Below are 16,177 nucleotides of genomic sequence, written 5' to 3' on the forward strand. Positions count from 1 at the left end.
AGTTTTGGGGAAAAAAAGTGCATTTGGAGGGAATCACGTTTACTGGATCAGTCTCTTCAGAGCCATGAAAAAGAAGCTGTTCTTCAGTCTGTTGGTGCAGGTTTCTGGCTGGAGTATAGAGATCTTCCCTGGACTTTTGTGGTCCATCCCACGAGACGGTTGAAGTAGATCTTCTCCAAGTGTGGAAGTGAATTGGTGATTCACTTAGTCAGTTATTTCTTCTCAGGTGCAGTACAACTTGTATACCATACCATACCTTACAGCTGCGCGTCACTCTCTATTGTTCAGTGATTAACATTTTTCAGAAGGGAGTTTATTCCTCATCAGCATTCTTGAAAAGAAGAGACGTTTTTTGAGTGGTGGTGTCTATAGTGGCCTCCCTCTCGTCGATGATGCCCCACAATGGTTCTACCGTCTGCAAATTCAATGAGGGTTTAACAGGACTGGACTTAGGACATAGCCCAGTGGAACACCATCCCCCAATGCAATGGATTTGTCCACTGGTCTTACCAGGAGGAATATTCACTGGTTGATCCAGTCACCAATATTATGAAATAATATTGAAATAAAGAAATTATATTATTAAATTATTTCTTTTGAGAGACATTAGCCTGTGTGCTGCAGAAAATGGCTCACTTTCATTTAATTTGTCCCAGAATTCTTTCGTATTTACCAGTTAACAACATCTTAAATTAGATGGCAGAATATACAAAAATTTATTTGCCCATTGTATATTTTTGTAAAGTTTTTGTTGGTTGCGTATCGTGAGGTTTTTAGCGTGTATTTGAGCCTTGGCTTCTGAAATGGATGAATCACAGTTGAATCATAAATACGAAAATGCAAAAACACAAGCAAACACACATAGTGACACAAGCAAAAACTTAAAATGGTTTAAAACTCGCGAACCGCGGTGACGTCTCACTTTCTTGTGGCAGTTAACAAAACTACAAGTCCCAGAACACGCGCCGTTGCCACTAGTTTCACATACCAACATTTGATTGGACAATCTGAATAAAACGTCTTCTCATTGGTCTACAGGGGCCATGTTTGCATTACCCAGCTGTCCTGATGCGGTATCGCTAACCGGTTAGCTGACTGAGCTACAACATCGCTTCTCACCGGTGTTACGACGAACAAAAAGATTTGCCACGTCCTTACAGTGTATTCGTCGTTTGTCGTAATGCCGGTTCACTCCCGGGAGAAGAAAGAAAGTAACCACGAGGAAATGGAGGTGGATTTTCCGGAGCAAGACGGTAGCAGCACTGACGAGGAGGACACGGTTAGCACGTCTGTGTCAGAAGATGGAGACAGCTCGGGTAGGAAAACAGGCCTAAAATCACCCCATTTTTAAATTCATACAATGACCTTTGTCAGTCAATCATAGACACAACGTGGCATGTAGCCCGTGAGTTCTAAATCTGTACGAAGTTGCTATCGTCAAAATGACTGGACCCAAACTGTCATATCTTTGTATGTGACAGAGATGGATGATGAAGACTGTGAAAGGAGAAGGATGGAGTGCCTGGATGAGATGACCACTCTGGAGAAACAGTTCACAGACTTAAAGGAGCAGTAAGTTTCCTCTCTCCATGTCAGAAATTACAGGAGGGCATTGCTAAATGTGGGTTAGTATCACATCACACGTTTTTGAACCGTGCACACAAGATATTTTACTGTTTCTGGTTTGACTATGCACCTGCATCTGTTGCACGTCTTATGGCCAACATTTGAACATAACACGTTCTGCTGCTTTTCTTTCAAAATTATAGATTATATAAGGAACGTCTGAGCCAGGTGGATGTCAAGCTGCAGGAAGTGATGGCAGGATGTGCCCAGGAATATCTGGAACCTTTAGCCAACCTGCAGGAGAACATGCAGATCAGAACCAAGGTGGCAGGTGCGTCCTTGTTGACATGCATTGCTATCCAAATAAGGGCATTACGCTTATTTTCCATTTTAGTTTGTCAGAGACTGCGCACAGGCCTAATCTATAAAGCCCAGAGACTTGAGGATCATCTTGTAAATTGTTACCAGTAAAAATACAAATACATATATCTTCTTAGCCAAAGTACAAGAGTTGTTAGTTAGTTAGTTATACAAGCTAGCAACTACATCCACAAAATGGTATTGTCAAACTTGTCTCTCAGGTCTTTGCTCCATTTTATGACAAGTGTCAGGTATCAACAAGAAAACGTGCGTGCGTGTGCATGTGTTGACAAATGTAATGGAAAATAGAAGTCACGCTGGCCATCTGTTTAGGACAGGTTAAGTGAGGCTTAGTTTTTCTTCCTGAAGTAAGACTCATTCTCACTGTTTTTTTTCATGTGTAATGATTTTGATTCTCTGCCAAGATGCTAGGCTGCACGGATATCTATAAAAAGCCCGAGCAAACAACTACAATTTACCAAAGTTCACCACCAGCACCACCCAAATGTATTTAACCTTATTTTTGTGCTGTGACTGGAGATGAGTGATTTGACGAACTATATTGCGGAGACGATAGAAAATCCACTTCTCTCCTGTCGTTTCCACTGTCACTTCTCCCATTTGAGGCGAATATATGTTTTGATACGGCGGATTATGGCAGTGGCAAATGAACATCAAACCAAGTGATGCAAAACCACACAAAACAAACATACAGTGCAAAATTAAATCTAATTGTTAATAATTAAATAAATACCGATACCCTCAAGTAATGATACACTCAAGTTAATTGATTCGTATATGAATTTCTTCTGTGAAATTCTGACTTATTTTGATATTATTATTGATATAAATAACTCATAAAAATAGTATTAATTTATGAAAATATTATTTGTATATTCTATTTATTTTATTTATTTTCCATTTCGATACAGTACTGTTACAGGCGTAGGATATCCACTTCAGATTAGTGTGCAACAATTACTGCCAACCAACAGTATGTGTTCGATGTCTCAGATGGACACATCTCAAAACTACCGCGTGTTCTTTGCTCGTTATTATTTCCATCTGATTTATCACGTTTGCTTTGATTTGATTTGGTGCAGGCATCTATAAAGAACTCTGCTTGGAATCGGTGAAGAACAAGTATGACTGTGAGATCCAGGCAGCCTGTCAGCATTGGGAGGTAAAAAAAAAAAAGATCAAATGAACCAATTTATGTCATTTTGTGTGTCTGTGGCAATGGATGAATACTTCCCTTTATGTGCAACCTGTGTATTTTCCCAGAGTGAAAAGCTGCTGCTGTTTGACACAGTGCAGAGCGAGCTGGAGGAGAAGATCAGACGACTGGAAGAAGATAGACACAGTATTGACATCACCTCAGGTACAAAGGACGATGAAAAATCACCGCTCGCTTAGCCCTCGTTAGAAAACCATGCAATCCGTTCTTGATTTTATGAAAGTTTTCAAACACTGCCTGATCTGATCATGAAACGTTTATTGAAGGATAGCATTTTGATTTGTTCAGTGAAAACCGACACTGCATGAAAATAATTTATTAGAATTTAATTTATATTTAAAAAAAAAAAAATAATGGAGATTTGTCCCTTCCTGCAGAAGAATAATTTGTCTTTGTGGTTTCTCGTGGGAGGCTGTTGACGAGGTTGAGGTCTAGGCTCTGACATTATTCCACACCAAAGTCCTCCAACCTTTTCTTTACGGCATTTGCTTTGTGCCTTGTGAACATGAAAAGGCCTTCCCCAAACTTTTCCCACAACGTTGGAAGCTTTTGAAGGTTTCCAAAAACGTCTTGGTTGGATGAGAACACTGATTTCAGTGGAACTAATGAGTCCAACCACCGAGGGTGTAATTAATTGATTAAATATCAATGCTATCTTTTTTGTGTACCTCGGCCAAAAAGTCTCACAAGTGATGAAACGAAAGAATTGTCATTTTGGTGTGATTTGACGTAATGCAACAGCTGCTTTGTAATCCTCCCGTTGGGTTTTCCAGAATTGTGGAATGATGGCCTGCATTCCCGGAAAAGTAAGAAGAAAGACCCATTCTGCCCCATCAAGAAGAAGAAGCCTGTTGTAGTCTCTGATATCCTTTCCCATCATCTCGCAATTCATTCACTGCCCTCCATCCTTAGTCGCCTACAGTAGCCTCACATTTCTTTAACTGCTATTCCACGGCCTTATATTGTTTACATGCTGCAAGATCTGGATATTCTGGAAGACTGGACTGCAATAAGAAAGGTCATATTTTGAAAAGTGGCTCACAGGAGTTGCAAGTGACAGTTGAGATATGTGACGTGCTGCTTCTGTGTTGTCTCCTTTCAGGCGATGGCGTCTCTCGGGCCGCATAGGGGGAAGGCCGATGGTTGGGACTGCACAAATTTTACTGCACTGTTTTGTGAAGTCTTCACGTTATTCATCTCTCATCTCTATCCCCGTCCAAATTCCAACAGCCAAAGCGGAACGACACCAGCACGTTGCACGGTCCGAAGATGGCCGACTTTTTTATGACAGTCAGTGGTACTGCAGGGGGGAAGCCATCTCCATCAACAGGAAAGACGAGTTCCCCACCAGGTTTGTGTGCGGAAGGGTGGGCTCTTTCACCACACTTGGTGTTATATAATCTACAAATGGGAGTGGTTGCTTGAGGGTTGGGGATGGATGGATAGTTTTTTTTAAATGTTGACATGTATTCAGCCAATCAGTGAAGAGAGATAGGAATGAACATGTTCCGATTCAAACGAATGGAAGAAAATCAAATCCCTTTTTACGTCCACACTGAAGTGAATAGTAATATAAATAAATAATTAAAACGGTGCTTTCTGTAATGTCCAAGTATTTTAGTGGAGTACTGAAAATGTACAAGTCATTTTTTCATTGTGTGTAGATGTCGCCGGATGGTAGAAAACCACTATTTGTATCAAAATGAAATTCCTTAACTGTCTTTAACTTAGTTCCTTGACAGGAATTGTCTAAACCAGGGGTGGGCAAACTTTTTCATTTGTGGGCCACAATGGGTTCTAAAATTTGACAGAGGGGCCAGACCAGGAGCAGATGGATGGAGTGTTTTGGTAACCTCACCTCATTGGAGAAAAGAAATAAATTTAATTTTAAATGATAATGAACAAAAGCATTACAACAAAATATCCGTCTTTGACACACCGCAGTATTTAGAAAATAGAACATTAACAAGGTTTATTCATTTTTAATTTTTTTCAGGTTTGGCCGGCCGGATAAAAATGTTTAATGGGCCGCATGTGGCCCCCGGGCAGTAGTTTGCCCACACCTGGTCTAAACTAACCTCATCTCAGATTCCATCTTGTGAAACCAAAATGAAGCTCCTCCACAATTTACTGGAACATAGTTGCTTGTCCCAAAAAAAAGAAGTTCTGCTTTTTTTGCTTTGGCATGCGCACAAATATGTTGTTTTTTTTTTTAAATGAATACTCGACAAGGTCATTTCAGTCCAAGCAACAAAACCACAACCCTCCTCACAAAGTGTTCCAGAAGAGCGCATTGTGTAAAGGCAGTGTTCTGTTTTGGGTTTACCACACAAGCTCAAAGGTTTATTACCACAAATTAAACCAATTCCGAAACCAAATTCTTCCTTCTTGGATAAATCAATGTCAACTGTAGGTGGTATTATTGTGAAGGGAAAAATGGACTACGAGGAGTTTTGTGATAACTCCAGCCAATCGTGAAACCACTCAACCCAAAACCACGGCAAACGTGTCCAACCAAGTGATATTTTCTCTTGACGCCGTTTTCTTTTCCACACAGCGCGATCATCACCACCATCAACAATGACGAGGTGTGGTTCAAACGACTGGACGGCAGCAAGTCCAAGTTGTACATCTCCCAGCTGCAGAAAGGCAAATACACCATCAAACACTCGTGAAAATGCAACAACAGAAACCCACATGCGCTACTACATACGTCCTTAAAATAAGATCACGCCTCATGTCGCTGCCTCTTGTTTATTTTGTCCTGAAAGCGACAACTCTCTACCAATCCAACAATCTCTGTAAATGTGTGCCTATGTTGATATAAAGGACAAAGTCGAAACCTTGTCCAAAAAAGGGGATCAAGGCGACGTGACGCTACAGACATAGGCAGGTAAAAAGCTTAGCAGTCTTTTAACTGTGACGCATGGAGCTCAGTCACGTAGCTTTGCGAGTTGAGACGAAGCCTTGGCTGAAAAATATCATCCACAAACGACACGGCAAGCCTTACTGCGAACTGCGGCAACGCTCTTAAAGGACAGGAAGAGGGTCAGAACTGGTGTGTTTGTAGTCTTTCTGCTGGCATGGATGGCTATTCTCCATGAGCCCGATGCATGCTTTGAACACGTTTGAGCGTGTGGATGGAAATTGCACACGTTGGAAGCAGTGAGAGGAGCTTAATCATGCAACAGAAAGTTTTCGGGGAGTTATTGTTGGAAATGTTAAGAAGTGATGATTTTTTTTATATATATATTGCAGCACTGGATTATGGCACTTGAGCATAGCAAGTGGTAAGAACGTTTCAAGAGGTGCGTTGTACAGCGAAGACTGTGTTTTGAGTTAACGTCACTGTGATGCTCCATTCTTGTGCCTGATGGTGACCAGGGTTGAGCATTTAAAGCTGCATCCAGGCTAACACTGGCCAGGCTTGTATTAAATAATCAGTGGCATTTATTTCAAAATGTAAATGTCTGTTTAGAAAAAAAGACTGTAGTCATTGTTTTCACTAAAATCCAACAAGATGCTTTTTTTTTTAATTATTATTTTTTAATTATTTTTAAATCTTGTTCTGTACTAAATTACAGGGTTGGCTGTTTGTTTATACATCGTTCAAAAATATTTCTTTGAACAATATTGTTCAAAAGTTCTCACCACATAACGGGAGCAAACAGACCAGTTAAGCTGATTTAAAGGCTACTCCATATTAAAATCATTTATTTTTTAGTTTCTACTTGTTGTGCATTGTGGATCATTTTGTACATCCATTTTCTATGTTCTACATCAAAATAAAAATGTCCGTAATGCAACGCATGTCCGGCTGATTAAATATTTTGTTACCATCACCTGATGAAGCTTGACTCTTTGTAAGTGACCTTTTGATCTTTGCTCAGAGGGATGGACAAATACTGATACCAGGTATCATTATCAGGCCAATATAAGCCTGATTTTAAGTTATCGGGAACATTTTCATGACGTTGGAAAGAATATTTGCGAACGTTCATAGTTGGATATCCCCATATCGCAAACAAACATGCCCCCTAGTGGCTAAGAGCGGTATAGGATGACATAATTGACAAGTCGTTGATTTTCTATTTCAACGCAAATTGGAAGCAAAAATAGTAAAAAAAAAAAAAAAAATACTGCACATAGAGTACTTTAAGAGGTGGGGCTTGATGGTAGGGTGTGTGAGGGCTTTGATTGAGAGCTGTGGCTGTCAGCAAAAAACTTAATTTATTAATGCATTTCGTATGAATGGCTTCCCTGCATTCCTCCAATTGCCTCTTGATGATTTTTTCTGAGAGCTTGAGGCCCAGCATTCACATTAGTATTTAGTACAGTATAATTTGGCTGTCATAAATCCCCACTCACTTTGCCTCCCAAATCCATCTTGGACTTTTGTCGCACTGCAATTTCTATCCACCAGGTGTCAGTGAGGCTCCACATAGGAGAGGCTGCAGGTGTTTGCAAAAAGATGGGCGGAGGGAGGTGCTTTTTGAATCTGGGGCACCCTGCTGTTGCAGCCTTCCAGCTGACGAGAGTGAGGGAAAGAGGGGAGGGATGGAGGCAGAGCTTGATCACAGCTTGCTGGCCTTGTCTGCATCTGCTGCTGCAAGAAAAAGAGAGCGAGCGAGTGCGGTAGAGAGAGAAAGGAAAATCCCCATCAAGCCATCAAAACACAGCATGCAACAGAGCTGTCTGTCTCGAACACGCTATGCAGCATTTCTCCAGAGCATTCCTTCAGTCTGCTTGTTGTCAATGTGCACATGCGCGAGGCCCTGACAAGAAAACCTCGCTAAAACATGCGCCCACCCCCACCACGCAGTGGCTGAGAGAAAGGCTTTCCTTCTTGGATCCTATCTGTTTGGAACATTCTTGATGGTTTTGGAGGACTTTGTCCTGTGACGAATCAGTTCCTGACGGTTGCGGCATCCATTCTTAATGAGTCTCCCGAACTGGAGGGTCATCGGGACGTGTTTACTGCAACAGTGGGGCTAATTAGACCGTGAAAGTGTCACACACTGCTGAATTACTTATATCTCCACCCGTGCGTGTGTGATGCACATCTATAGACGGACACGTGCGTGTGTCGACGTGTTTTGCAAGGGAGTTTCCGCCATTTGGTTCTCTTTGTGCATGCATGAAATGTGCCGCGCTGTAGGCCTGTGCATGCGTGGGTGTGTACCTTTGATGCAGATTGTATAAGAGAACGATGAACGCATGCATCCATAAGTTAACATCATAAAGGATGAGGCAAATGGCGTCGCGGTGAGGTTACATTGCAAGGAGAGAGAACTAAATTTCACTTAATTTACCCGAAAGTGATGTATTAATACCATTGACGGCTAAAGACGTCAAAGATCCATTTTTTTTTTTTAACTCGGCTGGTAGTGAACGAGTTTAACCGCAAAAATATTTTTGTTTGTATATCCATGCTCGAGCTGTATAATAATTAAAAACGCTTCCATTAGATGACAAAGTACAATAAACGTGTGTATCCACCTGTTGCCATTCAGACAACAGAATGAGTCATGGCTTCCTGAGAGCTTCATTTAAACGGGCACAGATTTCACACCGACTGAGTCAGTTTTTTGAGTACATTCAGACGACCCACATGGATGTGACCGCTTCTTTCCAAGTGATTATTTCATTTGGAGCTTTAAACTAATAGCTTCAAAATCATGTAACGACACAATGGCTGATCATAAAACACCCGTCAATGCCATTTGATTCTGACTCATTTGTATTATAATGCCGAAATTCACTATTGAGGATTCTCATTTATGATTTCAAATGAGTGAAGCAGCTGTTTGTTGCTGTTTTCCCGAAAGCACATTTTTGGTCTACTCTGACTTAAATGATTCACATTTCACAACGTGCGGCTCGCAAGCCGAGTTGGGTCAACCTTAGTCCAATAAAGTGACTCATACCCTTTAAAAAAAATTCTTTTTTTTTTTTTTTTGCTACACTGGTGCAATAATAGTCCACTCAGACGAATGACATTTATCCTGTCTGAAGAATTCAGTTCATTAGTCAAAATAAAGGCGCTCGTCATAGATTATATAAAGCTTATAATGCAGTACTCGAGGGGCACTCTTCACCTTGTTTTCTAAGTGGCGTTTAATGCAATACATTTCTTGTGACATACAAAATATCTGGTACCCAGAAATCCAAAATGACAAAAATGTTCATACCTTATATGTCAGCATATTCTGCCAGGATAGTGTGGCTTACCCCCAAGGCTAAACAAGGCGGTGACTGCTCATGTTCTGTGATAAATTACACAGCTGCCAAAGTAAGAGGACAGTGACATCGTTATTCTGTCACGTTGTCTTTTGTTCACAGCATCGAGTAGCCTTCAGTGACTTGCGTACGCCCTTTCGATGCATTGCTTCGTCATCCTACAGGAAACACAACTCGTGTAAAAATGAGTAGCATCACAAAGGATATCTTTCTCTACTTTGGTCCAAAGCGTGAACCGAGCCATGCCACCATAAACCTACTTCAAAGTAGCACTACTGAATCTTGTGTCTTTCTCTTGATGTTACACATGCACTCACCCACTTGTAGAAAGCGTAGTGAGCGATGACTCATCTGACCATTTTGCATAATTCTAAAGATCAGCGCATATATGCTTGTTCTTTTTCCACACCAATTTGTACTTAACAGTCTCCCGAGTCACCTGTGGAAGAGTTTCTCATCTAGTGTTCCGATGTTTTTGTCATTTACAAGCATACATGTCATGGAATGTGCTCGGTAAATTGTGTGGTCTGGGATTTCTTGGATAGCTCATCGAATATAACATTCAGTGTGATATTCAACAGCGTGTCTCTAGCCTTTGAACCCTGATGATTGGAGCCGGGTGTTTTCATTTTACACACTCAGTTGAAGGCGTTCAAGTCAGGTTTTTAAAATCTACACATATCGGAGTCCCGCTGTCTTTTGGGGTTCCACAGGGTGCAATTCCAGGGCCGCTGCTTTTCTCTTTGTATTTGCTGCCTGAGGGTCCATCTTGCGATTGATACACAGTCAGAAAAAAGTGAGTCCGGGCTTCCCTGCTTAAGCTGCTCCTGTTGCTCCTGCATCCAACCTGCTCTCGGATAAGTGAAAGAGAATAGAAACATGGATGCTATACTGATGGTAGTTGGATTTACTGTATGTGCCACTTACAAAAAAATGCCTTCTCCTTACTTTCTTTTATTATGCCTTGAAGACATTAAAGCTTGAATGGCCTTGAATTGCTTAAACTTTCGTGAGAAAAAAACTGAAGCGATAGTGTTTGGTCCCAGTGGCCCTTGTAAATTCCTCCCTGTTGACTCGGGCCCCTTGGCACACTTTGTGAAAGCGACTGCTTGAAACTTTGAGTTCTGAAATAAGATCATTTTGTGTTTTGGAAGACTCTATCCTCCTGAGGCGTCACTATGAATGTACACATTTTTGTCGTTTTGTGCCATGAATTGACTGGTGTACGCTGCCCAGACTCCAGATATCCACGACCTTAATGACGACAAGCAATGTAAAAAAAAAATAGATAGACGAGTGGCTGACGATGATTTGTTTTTTAATTAACTCATTCACTATCAGCCGAGTGAAAAAAATGGATCTTTGACGTATTTATCCGTCAATGGCAGTGAATAAGTTAATAACTCGAAATCCAGGCGCAGCTCTTACGTTAAACAAAAATCGTACTCGTGCGGACCTCCCCCTCTGGCCAAACAACCCTGAACATTCCCATCAGTCCTTTTTGATTGCTAGATCACAAAATACACGGCCATTCCGTAGGTGTAGAGCCATCTGCTGGATCTGGTTGGTCACTGCACCACTTGGCCTCAATTCAAGTAGAATGTAACTACATTTTGTCGATTTGTTCACGCTCTGATTAAATAAATAATGAATTGTAAGTTTCTCACTAGTTTTTCTTAGTAGTACTTGTTCCCCAAGTAATTATTTGGAAGACGACTGGTCTCTGTGTTCAGTGATATTGCAATGTTTTGATTCCATTTCTTACTGTTTTAGCCTCATGTGCTTGCATGGTGCAACTTTATTATGGAAACAAAGTCAAATGACCTAATTTGACCGAGTGGTCTGTTCGCTATATAGAAGACAGATGCACACAGGTCCGTACTACGAAATACATTTGTACGCCTACAGTATATATTTTTTTGTCTACCATGTTTACTGCAGACAATCAGTGGAGTGTGAACAAAAAGCTCACCCAGCCATTTGGCTACAGTCCTAATTAGCTGGGCCGTTTTGACGGGATGCTGACAGAGTACATCACACACGCACACACAGGTATTCTAAAGCTCTTGGTTTTGTCTTTTTTTTTTTTTTTTAATAATTTATCCTCAGAGGAACTCCCTCTTATTTACTTACTTTGTTTCCTCTCAACATTAAGCGTGGTGCCCTTTGACAAGTTACAAAGCTTGTTGTTTTTCCAGGGTTGTGATACAAAGACGGAATGGGATGGTGGACATAAGTCCCTGTTAATGAGACTACTCTCTCCTCTTTACTGGCTTCCGGTTTATATTTATCAATATATGTTGGGGTTGTGTTTGTTAGATACTGCAACCATAGACAACCAGGAACAGGCATCCCATGCAAATGTCATTGGTCGTAGCAATTGCTAATTAGCAACACCCATACCTCTAAAGGCTTTTAAGGTGTCTGTGACGCTGCCCAATAATGATACCAGTAAAACCCAAAAAATGGAAAGTGTAATGATAACCATAGAACCAGAAACGGAACCTTATCTTGAGGCTTGTCAGTTTTGTACCGGCATTGCATTTAAATAATTCAATTTAATTGTTAATTATCTGTACAAATTCCTTTTTGCAAAGGCATCATCGCTGCTGAGAATTTATTTATTTATTTATTTATTTATTTTTTTTTTACTACTGAAGGCTTGTGTGATATTTCAATTCAGATTTGTCCCCATTGTTCATTACCAAAATAATAATAATAATAATAATAATATAATAAAAATAAGAAGAATAAAAATAAATTAAATAATAATAATAATAATAACTGCTTTTCATATTCCCAACTCAACAACACATTTAAATAAATGCTTTTAATATGCCCTTGTTAACACTAAGCTGATTTTCTACTCACCTTATGTAACGCTCACATGTAGCTTAAGTTATCTTAGATAAAAAAATTTAAAAAATGTTTTCTTTACTTTTTTTCACGCTGTTGTGCCTGCCATGGAATCGTATGGCAGCATCAACAACTTATTGAATTATTTGATCATCATAGGTGCTAAAGTCAAATCTCTCCATTATCTCAACCCACTTATCCGCACGAGGGTCGGGGACGTGCTGGATTCTTACACCCTGCACTGGTTGCCAGCTAAACGTGAGTCGGAATTCTGATGACTTGCACAATGTGCTTTTACTGCACGGCACAGTCGTCTGGAGTGCAAGTAAGAGGTGGGGGAAGGGATGCATGCAATATTGGAAATGAGGCATGTCTAAAGATGGCGAAGAATCTTCCCCTAGGGTGCTTTTTACTTGACACTTCACTTTGATGGGTCACAACGATATTACTTGATGCACTTGTCTTTTTGGAAAACATGTAAATATAACAAGTGACATTTAGCTTACTTTTGAGACACCATGTGAAGTTGTATCTTCATATTGCTGGAATTTCTTCTATTAAAGCAAAAAGCAAATGAAAGGAAACCTGGCATTTGTTTTAACTATGTGGGAAGTCAATTAATCATCAAGCTGGTCTTTCATTATTTTCTTATTGTGTGAGTTCAGAGCAGATGTCTTATTTTCCTTTAAGGATATTTTGCCGAGGAGACAAAAAGTTGCTGAAGGATCATGAGGAGAATCTATATTTAGTTGAGCTTAAGTGCCTTTGTATCACTTTAACCGGGTGTTGAGGGGGTGCAACACCCGTGAGGCTAGTCTGGATGGTGGACACATAGGATGTTTAGTTTCCTTCTTTCAAACTTTACAAAAACTGGCTGTTTTTTTTTTAATTATTATTTTGAGTGGTTGCACTTCTTTTTTTGTTCATTTTATATTAGTGATGCTTTGAGAGTTAAATTTTGTGGACACGGAGAGTTCGTCAGTAGGATGCAGTAATATTACTCTTTCTTCGCAGATGATAAAGAATATATGCCCATGAGTATTTTTATATTGCTTGAAAAAAGTCAGGCCCCTGCAAGTAAACGGAGAGTTCTGTCTTGAAAATAATTACGAGGCCTTATCAAATCACTGTCAAATGAATTTTGTTACAATTTCATGACCAGAAATATAACAAACAAGAACGAATGGGAAAGCTTAGCAAAATTTCATGCCTCCTGCCTCTCTGCTCTCCGTGTGTTTATTCGAACGGGTAGCAACTAGCAGTATGGCATCTCCCGATAATAAACCACACAAAATTGCAAACAGAAGTGTCAATCAAAACCAAACATCATTATCGTTGAAAAGGCATGTTTTTATTTTGCTTTGTGTATATCATTTTGCATTATGTAAGTCCTCCCATTCTCCAGTTCCAGGAAAACATCCGAGCTTGACCACACAATCATCAACTACAGTCATTTATCATCGCAAATAGCTTTTACCTCAATGGGCTGCACCACAATCAATTAGTTGTCTACAACATTGTTTCCCAAACTCTGCGGCGTTTCACAGAGGAAAAAAATCTCACGGCACACCCCAACAAAAGAATAGTGAAATACTGGCAATCTTGTTCAGTGGCAAATATGGGTCTGGTTTATTTAAACATAAAGCTGTAAGTTAGGAATCTTATTCTGTTGTCCTTCTTTTTTTTTTGTCAAGCTAGCCATGTTATGTTGTCCTTGTGTTGTTTGTTTGTTACTTTGATACCTGTTAATTTGACCTTAAGTTTTGTTTGATCCCCATTGTCTGCATTTTTTTTTTTTTCAAATTAAGTACCATTTAAGTTACCCCTGCCTCAATTCCCTGAATTTTGGGTCCTCCTACACTACAACCTGAACCCGCCCCCCAAATAAATATATATATATGTATATATATATATATATATATATATATATATATTTGGGCTGTCAAAATTAAAGCATTAATTCAGGTGATTAATACAAACATTTTTAAACTCAGTTAAATATTTTAACTCAGTTAACCCAGTTTGATTTACTTAAAAAATAATTTGCATACTTTGCAAATATTGTGCCATTAGCACGTCTCAGAACAAAACACAGTGTTTAAGTTACCACTGGGCCTTGCAAACCAACACTGCTGGAGTGTGGCGCTTGTGGGCAGTTTTGATAAATGCTTCGAAATTTAGATAGTATTCAAGAATCCAAGAAAGTTATTAAAACAGTCTTTGAATTAAATATACTTCACATTTGGTGATTTTGCATCAATTCCAAGATATTATTCAAGTAAATGTCTGTTATAAGCTTTGCAAACAATAGTATTTGAAAAATGTGATTAATCACAATTAATCATGGAATTTCTTGTGATTAATTAGTTAAAAAAATTAATCACTTGCCAGCACTAATATATATATATATATATATATATATATTTTTTTTTATATATATATATATATATATATATATTAGTGCTGACAAGAGATTACATTTTTAACACATTAATTGCAAGAAGTTGTGTAATTAATTGCTATTAATCCCATTTTTATTTTTTACCATTTTTTGTGAAGCTTGTCACAGGTGCTTCCTTGAAAATCTTGTAATTAATCACCAAATATTAAGTGTACCTTAAATAAACGACTGTTCTAATTGATCCTCAAATGAGATCTAAACGGTGTGATCTTTACAGACAATTTTCTTTGAAACGATTCTCAAAAAAATAGTCATTTAGTTCTGCCCACAAGCACCACACTCCAGCAGTGTTGGTTTGCAAGGCCCAGTGGTAACTTGAGCCGGGTGTTTTGTTCTAAGATGATGTTGTAAAGATGTTCACCTAATATGGTACAATATTTGAATTTGACTTTGCAAGATATACAAATGATTTTTGACGTAAAGAAATTAGTTATTATTATTAAGTTAATTGAGTTAAAATATTTAAAAAATAATGTTGAGTTATGTAAGGGAATGGTATAGATGGATTAAAATATAAGGCCAGTATTACTGCTGTAAAAACAATTTGGCCGATTATTTTTGCCGATGTTTGAAGGGCCGTAATCGGTACTCATTTGTGAGTGAAGTCAACTTCTCCATTGCTTCATCGATTTCTACATCTGTGCCCCTTTTGTGTGGGCTCAAAGGGCCCAGCTGACAGCTGAACAACATCGCCAGGGGATCACACAGTAAGGCGAGGGGTGGGGAGGGGGGATTATCGGCGTCTCGGCTCCCGTTGGCCTCGCCTCGTCGACGCTCTCTCAAGCTAGCATCAGATCGGCCGTCGTTCCCGTTTACTATCAAGCGCCTGTCTCCGTAGACTCAAAGTTACTGTGGCAACCCGGGCGCGGAGAGCTGAAAGTGCAGGTGCTGAGCACGTGGTTCTGAGCCATCCGAGGACGTGGTGAGAAGCACTGACTCATGAACACGAGAGGGAACACTGTGTGAAGTTGTCAAAAATGCTGCCAAGCCTTTCAACATGATTTTTTTATTTATTTTTTTTTTCATGAGGTTGTCCAGAGGTCGTTACCATCAGAGTTGATGGGCTATTAGTGTATAAAAAGGAGCCACCTGTCCAGATGTGGACCAATGCTGGTTCTGGAAATCAGATTGTGAAGAAAAGAAGATCACAAGTATTCATCAGCCAGACCACGTGAAAACGTGAGAAAATGTGTAGGTGGTTCGGAGATCTGTGTGTGTGTGTCAACATTTGGGTGTGCGTAGGCGGTTGGGATGTCATAGGAAGAAAACTAAAAGAGAGAAAGTGTGGTTGAGAGAGCACCGACATCCATGAAGTGGACCGCAAGTGTACTTGTGTGTTTTTTGCACAATGGGGATTTCTCGCCGCTGATCTCAGCAAATTCTGCACCCCGTCTCTTGCAGAGGTGGCGACATGAATATTCATGAGGTCCTCTTGTCTTTGGTAAAAGCCTCGTGTT

The 16,177-nt window shown here is 39.8% G+C and overlaps 1 protein-coding gene across 1 annotated transcript; it reads left to right on the forward strand.

The window, feature by feature from the left end:
• Positions 1–1,037: 1,037 nt before the first annotated feature.
• LOC148316845 (breast cancer metastasis-suppressor 1-like protein-A) lies at positions 1,038–6,969 on the forward strand. Its single transcript, XM_088286953.1, has 10 exons — positions 1,038–1,316; positions 1,482–1,572; positions 1,770–1,897; positions 3,030–3,109; positions 3,211–3,307; positions 3,937–4,026; positions 4,117–4,181; positions 4,266–4,305; positions 4,394–4,514; positions 5,721–6,969. Exons 1-10 carry the CDS (start codon positions 1,181–1,183, stop codon positions 5,836–5,838), a joined length of 966 nt encoding a protein of 321 aa, XP_088143079.1. The 5' UTR covers positions 1,038–1,180; the 3' UTR covers positions 5,839–6,969.
• The last annotated feature ends 9,208 nt before the right edge of the window (positions 6,970–16,177 follow it).

Source organism: Idiotropiscis lumnitzeri, chromosome 21 (assembly GCF_059441095.1).
Source record: "Idiotropiscis lumnitzeri isolate Australia: NSW breed Sydney's pygmy pipehorse chromosome 21, RoL_Ilum_1.0, whole genome shotgun sequence".
Lineage (NCBI taxonomy): Eukaryota > Metazoa > Chordata > Actinopteri > Syngnathiformes > Syngnathidae > Idiotropiscis > Idiotropiscis lumnitzeri.